This window comes from Mauremys mutica, chromosome 10 (assembly GCF_020497125.1).
Source record: "Mauremys mutica isolate MM-2020 ecotype Southern chromosome 10, ASM2049712v1, whole genome shotgun sequence".
Taxonomy (NCBI): Eukaryota; Metazoa; Chordata; order Testudines; family Geoemydidae; genus Mauremys; species Mauremys mutica.
The window spans coordinates 820028-834893 of record NC_059081.1 but is presented as its reverse complement, the minus strand read 5'-3'; the positions used below and the strand labels follow the sequence as shown (position 1 = coordinate 834893).

The window sequence follows — 14866 nt, the reverse complement described above, 5'->3', positions numbered from 1 at the left end:
CCTCCATGCTCGGGGTCCTACACAGCTCCTCTGCCCACAACTCCAGTCCGGGAGATGGTGCCTCAGGAGAGTGCAGGGAATTCAGAACGGAACTGCTACCTTCCCTGCATTCTTGGGACCTCTGGGCTAACGTGGTGCTGGCCCTTGCAGGACTGCAGCCATACCTGCCTGGCTGTGGAGGAGAGAGACGTGGTTTTTTACTCACACTTTAAGAGCTCATAAACAAGAGTTCCAAATAGATTGGTCTGATTTGCACTCTGGTTTTAACAACCCCCAGCCAGGCAGGGCATTACTGAAGTGGACTCCTGGGTTATCCGAGAGGGGAAAGAGACAGGGACCCATGTGTCAGGGCCTGCTGCGAGAGGGCACTAAAGTGGTGATGCCTGAGGACAAGGACCTGTTGCAGCCCCTGCCTCTTAGGACAAGGCTTCCCTGGGTTTCCGAAAGGTGCAGCTGGAAATGAGACTCGGGCAGAGCTGGGAACAGAATCTGGCTGGCCTAATGCATGCCCTAGCCCATCCCTCAAACCCCTAACTGCCCAGTGCAGGAGCCCAGGGAGGTTGAGCTCTGGCCCCAGGGCAGCGAGGACCAGGACCCTCTGTCTGGCTTTGCAGCAGCACCTCTGGGGCTGCTGTTACTGGTAACACCAGCTCTGCCAAGTGATCCGTTAACAAAGGGTCTGGCTGATGTGCATGCAGGGTGCATGGGTCACTGCAGGCCCATGGGCCTGGAGACAGCTCCTCTCCCAGCACCCTACAACTTACCAACTAAACATGAGGCTGAGCGGAGGCCCCATTGGCCTTTGGGCCTGGGGGCTGTTCAAGGCTGTGCTGCAGCAAGGTGGGGAATAACCAGGTCAGTAGCACTTAGCACCAGACCACTTCCTGCAGCTGGGGAAGGCAGCCATCTTCCAGGCTGACCCAGGGCCACTCGGATGGTGCCAGGAGCACTACAGTGCCAGGGAGAGAAGGGCTGTTCAGGCTGGAGAAGAGAAGACTGAGGAGGACATGGTAACCGTTTCAAGTACATAAAAGGTTGTTACAAGGAGGGAGAGAAATTGTTCTCCTTAACTTCCAAGAACAGGACAAGAAGCAATGGGCTTAACTTGCAGCCAGAGTGGTTTAGGTTGAACATTAGGAAACACTTCCTGTCAGGGTGGTTAAGCACTGGAATAAACTACCTAGGCAGGTTGTGGAATCTCCATCGCTGGAGATTGTCTAACCTGCTCAGGGATGGTCTAGATAACACTTAGTCCTGCCATGAGTGCAGGGGACTGGACTAGCTGACCTCTCAAGGTCCCCTCTAGTCCTACGGTTCTATGACTCGCAGTCAGAGCGGCAGGGGCTGTTTTGTGAGGCAGAACGCAATAGTCCAGACTGGGACTTGGTCAGGACAGCAAACTAAACCCCTTGTCTTGGGAGAGGGCTGTGAAACGGCAGCCTTGAGGAGGAGAGATCCCAACTGTGACACCCACCTGAGTGAGGCAGCATGTCCAGAAGCACAGCCTCCTAGTGCCACACCAGGGAGTACCCCCAATGAGCCCCCAGTCCACTCGCTGCAGGACCCGGGGTTCCTTGCAGGCCTCCCAGTCGAGTACCGAGAGGGCCTGTCCCAGCCTGGCTTGCAAGCCCCAGGAGGAGCGCACGGCGAGGCAGAGGTTGCAGCATGCACGAGACAGAACTCAATAAATAGAAGCTTTTATTACAATAGAAAATAGTAAAACTGTCCTGGTTAAAATAGACTCACTGCCCCTCCCAGGATCCCAAGCAGCTGCCCAACGCCACTGAGGGAAGAGTTACAAGTAGCAGGCCAGGCTCTGCCCTGCCGAGCAGGCATAGATAACTCTGCCCAGGGTCACCCTGGCCCATCTGGGCAGGCAGCCCCTGGCTCAAGGCAAGAGACATCAGGGAAGCCACAGAAGGCCAAACACAAATAACTACGGGTTTCAGCAGGACAGAACTGAGAGCAAGTGGACATGCAGCAGATACACCCGACGGAGGAAAGGCAGGCATCTGGGACGGGCCTATTACTTGTCCGAGCAGGCTTTGGCTCCACCACCCACCTTGCTGGGCTCCCACTGGCCCTGGACCCCAGGGATAAATAGGAAGCGACCTTGGCATGGTCACTACTCCCCGTGAGACTGTCAGAAACCACCGGGCTGCAGCTCTGTGCAGCTTCCATGAGGTTATGTCAGTGTCTGCACCATGTGTCACCCCTCTGCACCTGCCCCCAGACCCAACCAAGTCAGTTCAGCTGCCAGACCAGCTAAAACATTCAGTGCTCCCCTCCTCCCCACCAGCAAAGGCCCTGGGTCCAGAACACAGGAGCAGGCAGAGGCCATTGAACAGGAACATCAGGCAGAGTCACCTTCACTCTGCCCCTCCACAGCAGCATACCCAGCCAGGCGGCCAGCTCTGCCCGTCAGCAGCTACCATGCTCACTCCAGGACCTCCTGCACGGTCTTCCGCAGCTCGATGGAGAACATCTCCTCCCAGGGACCACGGATCCACTCAACCAGCTGAGCCAGCAGCTCAGGACATTCTGTGTGGATGTGCCAGGTGCTTTCCACCTTCAGCACCTACATGGAGAGGAGGGAGGTCAGGATGGCCCCAGCTCAATGGCTGCTCTGGGGATTTGCTGCTCCAGTCTCACAGGCCAGAAATCAGTGCCCTGTATCCTTATGCCTCGAGAGCTGGCTACACCTACTGACCCCAGCAGCTGGTGCACTCTCCCACGGCTAGGTGCGCAGTGCCAGGATCCATGCTCCCAGCCACCCGTCGCAGCAGGCCCCATGCAGCCAGGGATCCAGCTCCTTGGCACAGGAACAGGGTCTCCTTGTGCCTCACTGCCAGGACATGGCTTGGCTGTGCTGAGGCAGGTATATGCACACCTTGCGCCTCACCTGCCACCCCAGCCAGAGACCCTTGGGTCTGGGACAGGAGAAAGAGGTTGTGACAGAACAGAGGGTCCTCATGAGGGTGGGCTCTGAGTCAGAGCCCAGAGCAACAACCCCTGCCCCAGGCACTGGGGACCCCGTGTGCCAAGGGATGCCCTGCCCTGTTACCTCATCATAGAACATCAGCTTGACGTCGCAGGGAGAGAAGCGGTAAGTGATGATGCTGCTGATGCTGCTAATTGGCTGCTTCTCCTTCAGCTGGACACCACTCTCGGGGGGCACCTCCCTCTCACCAGCCACACCTGGCATGGGCTGGACCCGCTGCCACTGGTGATTCTCCTCCAGCAGGAACAGAGTGCTGCAGGTGCTCAGCAGAGTCACAGGGAAGGCAGAGGCACCTAAGGGGGAATGGGATGGGGAGTCGGGTCACTGGGATGGACTGGGCTCTCCTTACTCAGGCCCTGGATTCCCCATGGGGCTGGCTTCCATGCCCCCAGGCCCCGCCACACCAGCCCCAGAGGGGAGCCCCCTCCACTGCCAAGGAGTGGGTGGTGCAGGAACCCTGACCAGCCATGGGGGGCCGGAAGGGGGGCCGGGGAAGCAGCTCTTTGCAGCTGCCCTGCTGAGGGACCGGCCTGAGCCAGAAATCCCTGGATCTCAAGGCCAGACGGGCCCATTAGATCATCTAATCTGACCTCCAGCAGGAACAGAGAACGCCAGCAGCTACCCCTGCACCGAGCCAGGGACTTGTCTGAGGAAAGCTCCCGCCAGGAAGGTACCAGGCTGGATATGCAGAGTTGCGATGGAGAATCCACCACTTCCCTTTAGAATCTGTCCCAGTGGTAAATCGCCCACACTGGGACAAAGCGTGCAGCGTATTTCTAACTGACTTGTTCTGCCTGTCTCCACTCAAGTCAGGAGCCCTGTGGCAGCAGGCAGGATCTCCCCAGGAAGGTACATACAGGCTAATCAAGGCACTGCTCTGTCTCCTCTTTGGTAAGCTACAGAGACAGCTCCTTCAGTCGCACTGGGGGGTTTTCTCCAGCCCTCATTTCTGTGCTCTTCCCTGCACCCCGCTCCAGCTTTTCAGACACTTTTCAAAGCGCTGACTCTCAAACTGGGCTGCCTGAGGTGGTGCAGCCCCAGCCTGGAGCCAGTGACGGTCACTGGCCCTTTGAGGGAGGTGGAGATGCTGTTGCCCTCCACCTCCTACAGGGACCGAGGGGCTCCTACAGGGAACCCTTCTGTCTGCTCCCACCAATGGGCCGGCTGTGCCACCCCCCTCCCCGGTGTGCAGACACTGCCACAGCTGCAGGCAGAGCAGGGCCTAGCATAGGATAATTACCCCGTACCTTGGATCAAATACGCCAGCAGGTAGAAGAAGCAGCTGGACGTGCCGTCTACAGCCACTGAGCACAGGGCCTTTTCCAGTAGAGGCCTGGCAAAGAAGACAGCAGTGAGCTGCAGACACCCACCCACATGGCTGCAGCCTGCTCCAGGGCAGTTCTCTCTCTTCCACCACATCCTGCCCTCTGGGGCCTCCCCACCTGCAGTTCCCCACTCCTGTCCCAAGCATGTTCCTGCCACCTTCCCAGTTCAGATTCAAACCCCTCCCTTCTGGGCTTCACGCTGCCCTGTGCCTGCCCAGATCAGGTCCCATCTTCTCCTGTTTGGCCATGCTGTGTTCTGTCCATCCCTCTCCTGCTCCCAGCTCCAGAACTCCCCATGCCTGGCTCAGCCGCCCCCTCTCCGGTCTGTGCGCTCCCCAGTCGCCTGCTATCCCACCTATAAATCCAGTGCCCGAGGGCAGGCTCCTGGGTGGGTGTCCAGCACATCCGTGGGGCTGCATTAATGGCAGCAGGCTGGGAACACGCCGCACACACCACATGGGGCGGGCAGGTGCTGCCCCACAGGCTGCTCTTACCATAGCCGATGCTGGGGATTCATCTCAACAGTGTGGATTTCCTTCACTCCGCTCCTGGGCATGCCTGGCAGCTCTTGCAGGAGATCTAGGCAGGAGCAGCAAGGCAGATGTTACCCATGAGTCCCTGGGGCAGCACACAGAGCACATCCAGGGTCAGTGCTCTCGTCCCTGGGCAGCCGGACTTTCCATGTTCGAGCGAGCCACTGAAAGCACACTGGGCTATTTCACCTGCTTGTTCTCACCAGGGAGCACACATAGCCAGGTGCAGCCTCTTGCCAGGACAGGGGGCAGATTCCCTGCCCCAGAGGGACAATGGGCAAAGGCCCCCCCTTCCCCACAACTCTTACATGTCAAGCACTGTAGGAACTGGCCACAGCGGCTCTGGTTTCGGATTAGCAAGTTGTAGGAGGCCTTGGGATTGTCAAACTCCATCCGCAGACTCTGGTGGCCCAGCCCCATCTCCAGGTAGCAGAGATCAGATAGATAATGAGAGTCATTTTTCTTCAGCCAGTCCACTGGCTGCCCCCTAAACAGAGAGCAGAGTTCTCCACAACTGCAACAGGCTGCAGCCACCCCCCAGCCCTCCACTTCCTCCTCTCCCTCTCTAGGCTCCTATGCAGGCCTCTACCAGGAGAGCCACCGGCTGCTGAACGCTCAAGGGAGAACCCACAGCATGGAGCTCTGAATGAACTTCTGCACAGCAGGGACATAAGAACAGCCACATTGGGTCAAACCAAAGGCCCATCTGACCCAGTATCCTGTCTTCCGACAGTGGCTAATGCCAGGTGCCCGAGGGAATGAACAGAACAGGGAATCATCAAGTGACCCATCCCTTGTTGCCCATTCCAAACAGAGGCTAGAGACTCTTCAGAGCATGGTTTTGCATCCCTGCCCATCCAGGCTAATAGCCATTGATGGACCTATTCTCCATTAACTTATCTAGTTCTTTTTTGAACCCTGTTATAGTCCTAGCCTCCACAACATCCTCAGGCAAGGAGTTCCACAGGTTGACTATGTGTAGTTTGTTTTAAACCTGGTGCCTATTAATTTCATTGGGTGACCCCTTGTGTTAAGGAAGTGGTATTTGTGCCTTCTCATATTTACTTTCTCCACACCAGTCATGATTTTATAGGCCTCCAGCATATCCCCCCTTAGTCGTCTCTTTTCCAAGCTAAACAGTCTTTTTAATTTCTCCTCCTATGGAAGCTGTTCCATACCCTTAATCATTTTGTTGCCCTTTTTGGAGCCTTTTCCAATTCCAATATATCTTTTTTGAGATGGGGCAACCACATCTGCACACAGAATTCAAGATGTGGGCGTACCATGGATTTATACAGAGGCAATATGGTATTTTCTGTCTTATTATCTACCCCTTTCCTTATGGTTCCTAACATTGTTTGCTTTTTTGACTGCCGCTGCACATGGAGTGGATGTTTTCAGAGAACTATCCACAATGACTCCAAGATCTTTCTTGAGTGGTAATTCAGGCCCATCATTTTAGATGTGTAGTTGGGATGATGTTTTCCAACGTGCATTGCTTTGCACTGATCAACACTGAATTTCATTTGCCATTTTGTTGCCCAGTCACCCAGTTTTGTGAGCTCCTTTTGGAACTCTTCAGTCTGTTTTGGATTTGTCTTGAGTAGTTTTGTATCATCTGCAAACTTCCCCCTCACTGTTTACTCCTTTTTCCAGATCAGTTATGAAGACGTTGAATAGGGCTGGTCCCAGTGCAGACCCCTGAGGGACACCACTATTTACCTCTCTCAACTCGGACATGCCCAAGAGCCTTCAGCAAAGAAACTGCCCCAGGGCCTCACAGCCTGTGTAGCATTGCTCCTCACCTGATCTCCCCAGTGACTTCCAGCACGTGAATCCTGAGATCCGAGGCCACCAGGAGCGCAGGGAACTCCCCATACCGGCCAAACTTCACCATGGCCACCTGGAAGAGCAGTGTGGGGCAGGTCACAACCCGTAACAGCCTGCTCCCTTGCCCTGGGCATTAGGGAGCATCTGAGCCACTCCTGCCCCACTGGCCCAGGCACTCACCCAGCCCACCTGTGCAGACAGTACAGGCAGCCTGAGTGCAGAGGGTCCTGCACCAGCCAGGGCCTGCCCGCAGCCCTCACCTTGAGGAAGCACTGGAACTCCTCCACATTCTCCTCAAACACCTCCATGTCCAGGTAGAGCCTGAGGCGATGGTCCACGGAGCGGAAGTCCCTCACGTCCAGGGTGCCGTTTGTGGCTGCAGAGAGCACAACGGGCAGATCAGCAATCCTGTGCTCCTGCAGCAAGGCTGCCCCAGTGAGCAATCCCTCCACCAGGCCCCAGCAGTGTCAGCCGCCAGGCAGTGATGCTCTGGAGTCATTGGGCATGTGCACACACAGGGAGAAGCCAGTCTGCTGGGTCCCATCCACCTCATTCCCTCAGGCCAGCACAGGGTTCTTGGCCACAGCATCACCCCTCAGGCTCTGTTCACCCAAGCAGGGAAGCCCTGTTCTTTCAGTACTGAGCCAAAATGGTGGGAGTCCTCTCCTAAAAGCATCCTCCATCTGCAGATGTTCTCACCCTGCTCTAAACCCATTTTTCACCCTGCTCTGGTGTTGGCACCCCTGGGAGCTACATCATTCCTGGCTTCTATGGAACAACGGTTCCACCATGCCCCATAACCAGCCCAAGAGTCGCTTTGCAGTGAGGTACTAATCCAGCTAATCACCTATCCTGGAGCCGGCCTCCTTTCTGCACCAGCCTGGGATCCTTCTGCTCAGCACTAGAGGGCGGGAACAGCTGCCAAGGCCAGAAGAGATGCAGAAGAACAGCAAGGAAGCTGGAGAGGAGCTCAGCTCACACACTGATGTGTGCCCACTAATTGCAGCTTGATCCTAAAGCACCTGCCAGCCTGGCCCCAAGAGTGGAAGCATCCTTGAAGGAAGCTCGTTTTACTGGACCAGATTTCCCTCACCTGAAACTTCTATGAGAGGCCACAGGGCTGAAGCAAGGGCTGAGTGTGATTCAGCTACCAGGGCACTAGCAAGAGGCTATTTCAGACCATGCGATCCAGCTTGTGTCTAGTGGGCTGAGTCTGGCACCCCCAGCTAAGCGATGCACAGTCCCACAGGGTGCCTCTTTAGAGCACAGCAGCAGGAGTTAGACAGAGGGGCGCTGCCAAGGATTGTGAGGGAGGGCGAGTCAGGGCCAGGGAGGTCCCTGCTGGCAGGAATCCCAGACCCTTCAGGCGTCCGGGACACCTCCCAGCAGGCAGGGCCAACAGCCCGAACATAGGCCCTTCTCATGCAGCTGTGAAGTGAGGGCCTGTGAGCCCAGCACGTACCCCCAGGATCACCATGGGCAGGAGCAGCCATAGACCCACAGCAGCTCCTGTTCTATGCCACACACTTATGCTGGTACTAGAGAGCAGATGCTGCCATGCATGCCAGCCCCATCCAATCAGGGGAGAGCAATTAGCAAAGAACACCCAGGAGAGACAGCTGCCCAATGCCCCTTACTGACTGACAAGCCATTTGTGTTCAGCAGATTGGCCACCAGCCCTGGGCTCCAGTCCTGTCTTTGCCACTGGCGGCCCATGGGCAAGTCACCCCCAGGACTCAGTTTCCCATCTGCAGGATGGGGCCTGGGCTCTGGAAGGTCAGCGCCATCCCTGCTTGGAGCGGGGGCTCCTTTCCATTCAGCACTCTGATCCCTCTCCCCCGGCCCAGCAGGGCCTCCCCCACCCACAACCAGCTGGGACTGCCAGCGCCTGGGGCAGGGACCCGCACACACAGCTCCAGCCCTGCAGCTCTGCTTTACTCACGGGGACTGAGGTTCCAGGTCTCCTCGGACTCCGAGTTGAGCGAGAGCTGGGAGGGTGTGGGCCCACGGGAGGCGCCATAGCGGTAACTCCCCATCAGGCTCCCCGCACTGGTGTCTGTCCGGCTGAGGGACGAGTAGCAGCTCTTCAGGCCCAGCTCCTTCCTCCTGCCGTCCCCGTCGGAGCTGGAGTGGACGGTGCTGCCATGGTCACCGCTGAGCTCCTGGGTCCTGGGGTCGGTCTCGGAGCTGTCGTCCTCCCCACCGATATAGAACTGCCCGCTCTGGCTGCCCAGGACAGACGCTGCCTCCAGACTCCCCTGGGGGCCCGGCTCCAACAGGGCTTTGTCTGCGTGATGCTGCGAGGGCAACGGGGTGCTGGAGTGCCTCTCGCAGGGCAGGACGACGACGTGGTCGCTGGAGCAGCTGGGGCAGACCGTGGGCTCACCAGGGGCAGTAGCCTCTAAGGGGTGGGGGGGGGAGGGTGTTGTTAGGACTAGACAGACGTAGCTCTTCCCAGCCCAGCAACTCAGGTTAAAATAAAAAACACAAAACCTTTTTCTTTTTTTAAAGGAAAAAATAAGGAAGATCCAGGCCAGTCCTGGGGCACTCACTGGGATGGGGGGAGCCCAGCCCAGCCAACAGCAGCCTGGTCTGCTGGTCAAGTCCCTGCTCGGCCGGATTCAAGAACAATCTAGGTAAAGTCTCCCTGAGCAGCTGTCCTCAGGACCACATCATCACACTCCCAATCAGCAGACAACACGCGACTGACCCCCTGCAGCTTCCCAGCTCCCTCACCTGCTCCCAGACCCCAAGGAACATTTGCCTTAGACACACCGAACAGCCTGGTGGACAAGGCAGGCTCGTCCCACCCATGCCCTGATCTGTCCCCCTCCCAGAGTATGTTCTGTTAGCACGAGTGCCCACTCGGCATGGCCAACCGATTGCACTTCTCATACAGCCTGCACCATTGCCAACACTTGGGCAACCTGCCCTGGACCGGGCTGTTTTCTGTGTGCGTTCAGTCTGCCTAGCGCCATACCTCGGTTTGGCTGAGCTGAGGTCTCCATGCCTTTGCTACCTTCAGCCGGTGCAGGATATGGACTCTGCTGCCACAGTGCCAGGGGCTGGGCAAACTCCTGCTTGCATTTCAGGCACTGGAGCTTCATGGACCCCTCCTCTACTCCCGGACGTCTGCGATTCTCCTCCAGAGCAGGGGACAGCACCCTCAGCACACACTGAAAGCAGCAGCATAGGGAGAGATGGAGAGAGTGGCTGCCAGGGGGCTGTGTGTCTGAGTGAGACCAGGGCATGTATGTGAGCTGGGCACACCTGGCACAGCACAAACCTGAGCTCGGAATTCGAGCACAAGCACGGGCAGAGCCTGGGGGGTGGGGAGAGCCAGCTAGCAAGGTCAGACCTCACCCTCGCCACGGGTGCATGAGCAGAGACAGCTGCCTCAGTTCCACACCAGCGTGGCTGCAGGATGATGGGTCCCCTCACAGGCAAACTGACAGTTCAGTCTAACCAAATGCCGAACACCCAGAGGTACTGTCCAACCAGGTCCTCCAGCTAGAGGAGGAAACCCAGCCCTGCTCCTAGCTCCTTGTCCAAGCCTCCACCCCAGCTGCTGCTTCACTAGAACTCTCCTGTGGCTCCTGACCCGGCTGCCCCACATACGCTCTCTCCAGAGACGGCATGACCCAGGGTTGGGGTCTGTGCAAACAGACCAGGCAGGGGGGGCAGCTCATTTCCAGCCTCTGCCTGGACACACCTAGGAGTTGAGGCAGCAGGATTTCCCCACGTTTACAGGGCAGCTCTTCAGAGCTCCCATCCACTGACACGGCCTAGAGCAGCCTGTTCACTCTTGGTTAAACACCCAGAATTCAGGATGTGGATGGGAGATCAGCGCCAATGCACTTCCTGTCCTCCAGCAGGGCTTCGAAGGCCTGGGTTCTAACTAGCTAGCTACGATTCGACACCCTCCTCAAAACAAGTGTATTTCCTAGCCCCAGAAGGCCCTTGTGCCCGGAGCCCTGCTTCCTCCACAGCCTCACAGGTCAAGGGGTAGTAGTTACTCCCCACACCTGCGGGTTCTGTGCAAGCCATTTAGTGGGTCCTCTGCTCCCCTCTGCAGCCTCCCAGAGCTTTTAGACAGACACGCCCAGCAGAAGCTGCAGACCCCAAGTGTCATCTAGACCCTCGGGATGTCAGCGTACGTATGCACTCACGCTAAACACCGACAGGCCCCAGTCACTGGCAGGCAGGATGGAACCTGGGGTCTCTGGAGCTAAACACATGAGCTAAAAGCCACGTGGCTCATAGCTATGGCTGTAGCAGACTCAGTCTCTATCTGGGCTGGGTGCCCCTAGAGGGGGACAGAGCCCCACACCCAGCAGGCCTGGGCCCAGAACAGAAGGCCAGGTTGATGGTGGAGCCACCAGCCTGTGCCAGGTGGCAGCTCAGCACCTTGAGCTCACGCCGCCCCTCACCTGCACACAGAGCTCCGGATGATCATCCAGCACCACGTATCTGCGCTTCTGACGGTCCTTGCGGATGTAGCCAAAGTGGAGTGTGAGGACAGGGAACACGCGCTCCAGGTCCTGCAAGGAGGAAATACAGCAAAAAGCCCAGATCCCAGTCAGGAGAGGCCAGCCCGCGGCTACGGGCTCCTGAGATTTAGCAGAGTACTGCACAGCTCGCCGGGCAGGACCCTTTTTGGGGGCATCCTTTAAAGGGAACGGGCAGAAGAGTGAGCCCATAAGCATTAAAAGCACCTGAAATGTTCCAAGGCCCAGATCGAGGCACTGTTCAAAGAACACCTGCTGTGCCATGCAATACCTCTACCCAGATTGAGGCCAGGGAAGACCAAATGACTCAGTGCTGCCAGAAGGGCTAAGGTGGGGATGAGGAGAAATGCAAGAGGCACATGAGAACATCACCAATTCTAAGCATATGTGGAAAGTCCAGTGAGACTGTCTGGACAGTTAACGCAGTGATGTGGTAGCTGCGTCGTCCCCAGGATATTAGAGACAAGGTGGACCAACTTGTTTGGAGCTTGAAAGCTTGTCTCTCACCAACAGAAGTTGGCCCAGTAAGAGAGATTCCCTCCCCAACCTGGTCTCGACACAAATAAGTTATTTTAGAGTCTAACTTGATCATAAGCTACAACGGGAGGCCGTGGTCAGCAGGACAGAGGGGTTTACACACTAGGAGGGCAAGGAAACGGGCTAACCAGTTTGCTGAGCTGCCAGCAGTTTTACAGAGCCATGGAGAAGCAGGACTATACTGGACGATTAGGGAAATTTGCTGGACCAATCTCAAAGGAACCTGGCAGCTGCTGCCCAGGCCAGGAAGCGAATCCCAGCGCTATGCTGGGTTATAGTGCGGTCGAGAACAAAGCCCAACTACAATCCTTCAGTCAAACCATGTGTTAAGAGCTTTAACCAACTCTATTTCCGGAACCCTCACCCAGGAGAGTGATTGGTTCTACTCCCAACGCATAGGAACACATCCTGCCCGGTCTCTAACCGAACTCTACTGCTGACCTCTGCAGCATTGCCCTGTGCGTCCTTCAGCAACATGGAGCTAGGGAGGTCCAGGCACATGTGGGAGGGAGAGGCCGGCTTTAGGGTTTGCATGCTGGACCGATGACCTCTTCTCTTCCAACCAAGGCTTTTCCACCCCTCAAGTCTGTGTCTGAGATGTTGGCCCATATGAAGATTAACAGGCAAGCACCTCACACAGAGCCCCAACTCACCATCCTTTTCCAGGTCATTTCAGAGGTCTCCACTTTCTGCAGGCTTCTCAGTTCCAGTTTATGGAGGACTCTGGCTGCCTTCAGCTCCACCTCAATCACATGTTGGGCTGTGACGCGCAGAAAGATCCAGTCTGGCTCTGGGTCACCGTCACCTTCTATCTGGCTCACTAACACAGGCTGGCAAAGGTCCACTGCCAAGTCAGATGTCGAGATGTTAGTACACACACAGCACTCCACTCTCAGTGCCTTGAGGGGAGCAGCAGCTCCCCTGGAGCCAGAGAGAGGATGGAGGGAGCGCCAGGTGCAGTCTCATAGCAGGGTGTGACCCGAGCAGGAAGAGGGCTACATGCAGATGGACTGAAAAGCTTCCCTCAGGCAGAACCTATTTACCTTCTGGCTTCTCCTCTTCATCCTGGGCCACGAGCTCATCCGCATCCATCTCTCCTTTCCGGCTTTCTCCCAAGGACTCCTCCAGCTGCGGCTCTTTCTCCTCCTCCCTCATGCTGTCCAAGGGGAGAAAGGTGTCCCTCAGCAACCCAGAGGGCATCTCTTGCTCCTGGGTGGTGCTCTCGCTCAGCGTGTCGGTGCCAGGCAGGCTGCCTGGGACCTCCTCTGCAGGACAGCTAAGGGAGATGACAGGCCCCTCCTGGTTGTGCTCCTCCAGTTGTCTCTTGTACTGGAGCCAGTCAGCACCAAAGTGATCTCGGAAGGCGTCCATGCGCTCCATCTCCTTCTGGTGCCGCAGGATCATCCCTGAACAGAAAACATCCTGGAGGCCTGGGGAAATCACCGCCCACAGAGCCCTCAAGCCAGACCCCCCCCCCATGGGCGGGGCAGTTACTGTGTTATGGACAAGGGGAGAGTCTCACCAGCTGAGGAGGGCAGTGCCTGGTACTCATGCTCCGTATCACTGGGCTCGGAGATGCTTGGCCGACGCACCCTAACATTTCCCTGGAAGGGACAGAAGGAGCAGGGCTGAGTGGCAGAACCATCCAGGTGACGAGACAGAGACCGTGAAGGATCCCTCAGTTCCCAGAGAGCCTGAGGAGGCCAGAGCACCCCTTCCCCATCACATGGCACAACTCCCCCACAGCATTTGTTCCAGTAGGTCAGGGTCAACTTTTTAAGCCAAGCCTCTCTCTCAGAGATCATGGTAGCTAACCCCCTTTATACAGCGAGGCCAGGATCCCCACGCTGCCAGCAGAGGAATGGATCAGATGGGGCCCCACTGTATTTCACATGACAAAGGAGCCAGTAACTCTGGGTACTGAGTGACACAGTCACAGTCAGCTCTGGATCAGGCCCTTCATCCAAAGCCCCAGCTATGGAGCGAAAGCAGCAATAGAAGACCTTGGATTTTCTCTGCGGGAGCCTGGCAGCCCCACTCTCCCCTGGGGACTGGCTGTCACTGAGGTCTGCGCCGCAGGAGCTGTCCAGGGCACTGCGATCCAGCAGGGTCTTCTCCGAGGTCGAAGAGCGGATTGACTGGGCAATGACCTGCCCAGATTTTGGAAGGTGCTGAAGCCAACCAAAGAGAGAGTGATAATAGCTGAGCATGGAGGGGAGACCAAGGAGGGTGTGGGAGTGAGGGGCAAATCAAGCCAAAGCATGGAGGGGCCAGGGACTTCCCTAAAGAGATTGTCTGGTTCCCCCAGAGCAGGTGGCAGGTCCCTAGCTGTCTGACTGGGGCAGCTTTCCCTCCATCCTCAGTTTAACCCAATACCTGTAATTCCTATGGACATAGGCAGAGATCTGACTGGTTAACTGGCATCCCAGAGGTGCTGTGTGTAACATGGCACCTTGCTGGGGGAGATGGAGGTCTCTAGGAGTTTGGTCTGGAGCAGGCTATCACTGCACCACACCTATCGCCCTGCTGCTCATGTCTGGAGCACAGTGGATGGTCCCTAAGAATGGCCAGTTACAGTAAGAACAGAGCAGAGACGAGCTGCTTCAGGAGGCAGAGCAGCTGATGGAAAAACTCCAGGATAAGCGGCATCCCCACCCCAGAGCAAGCAGCAGTTTATCACCCTGTACTCGCCATCAGGTCCGAGGTAGTCAGCAGCTCTCCATCCAAGAGGAGCTGTAATGACAAAGAAACCCAACTACGGTCAGCTGGAGCTCAGTGCAGCCTTCTATTGGCCCGCTATATCAGTTGGGGCCTGTACCCACTCAGTCCTAGGACACAACTGTTACACAGCCAGATGCCAGCCTGCCAGGAACCAGATTTCCTTCTGCATTCCTAGTGCAGTCTCACCGTACAGTGTCCTGTGAACAAGACTCAGATTAAGGCCCAGAAAGGACCATTGGGATCCTCTAGTCTGACCATGTAACAGTCCTTGGATCTTCCCAAATAGCTCCTGGTAGAACTAGAGCCGATTTTCCAGAAAAACATCCTGCTACCACAACCCTGGTGAACTGCCCCAACTCCCCTCACTGCAAAAGCTGGCACCTAGTCTGAATGTCGAGCTTCAGCTTCCAG

General features: G+C 56.7%; 1 protein-coding gene across 3 annotated transcripts in view; it reads right to left on the bottom strand.

Moving 5' to 3' along the window:
* Positions 1-1681: 1681 nt before the first annotated feature.
* The window catches only part of LOC123343388 (serine/threonine kinase 11 interacting protein), a 33417-nt gene continuing 20232 nt past the window's right edge, over positions 1682-14866 (bottom strand). For all 3 annotated transcript variants that reach the window (XM_044978496.1, XM_044978497.1, XM_044978495.1), the window contains exons 11-25: positions 14426-14467; positions 13738-13905; positions 13257-13338; positions 12778-13140; positions 12388-12578; positions 11120-11230; positions 9670-9865; positions 8632-9090; positions 6950-7065; positions 6665-6762; positions 5168-5346; positions 4821-4905; positions 4249-4334; positions 3065-3294; positions 1682-2578 (exon numbers count right to left, since the gene is read on the bottom strand). In XM_044978496.1, coding sequence (XP_044834431.1) covers positions 2438-2578; positions 3065-3294; positions 4249-4334; positions 4821-4905; positions 5168-5346; positions 6665-6762; positions 6950-7065; positions 8632-9090; positions 9670-9865; positions 11120-11230; positions 12388-12578; positions 12778-13140; positions 13257-13338; positions 13738-13905; positions 14426-14467 — 2547 coding nt within the window. In that variant the 3' untranslated portion in view covers positions 1682-2437. The remainder of the gene's footprint in view (positions 2579-3064; positions 3295-4248; positions 4335-4820; positions 4906-5167; positions 5347-6664; positions 6763-6949; positions 7066-8631; positions 9091-9669; positions 9866-11119; positions 11231-12387; positions 12579-12777; positions 13141-13256; positions 13339-13737; positions 13906-14425; positions 14468-14866) is intronic.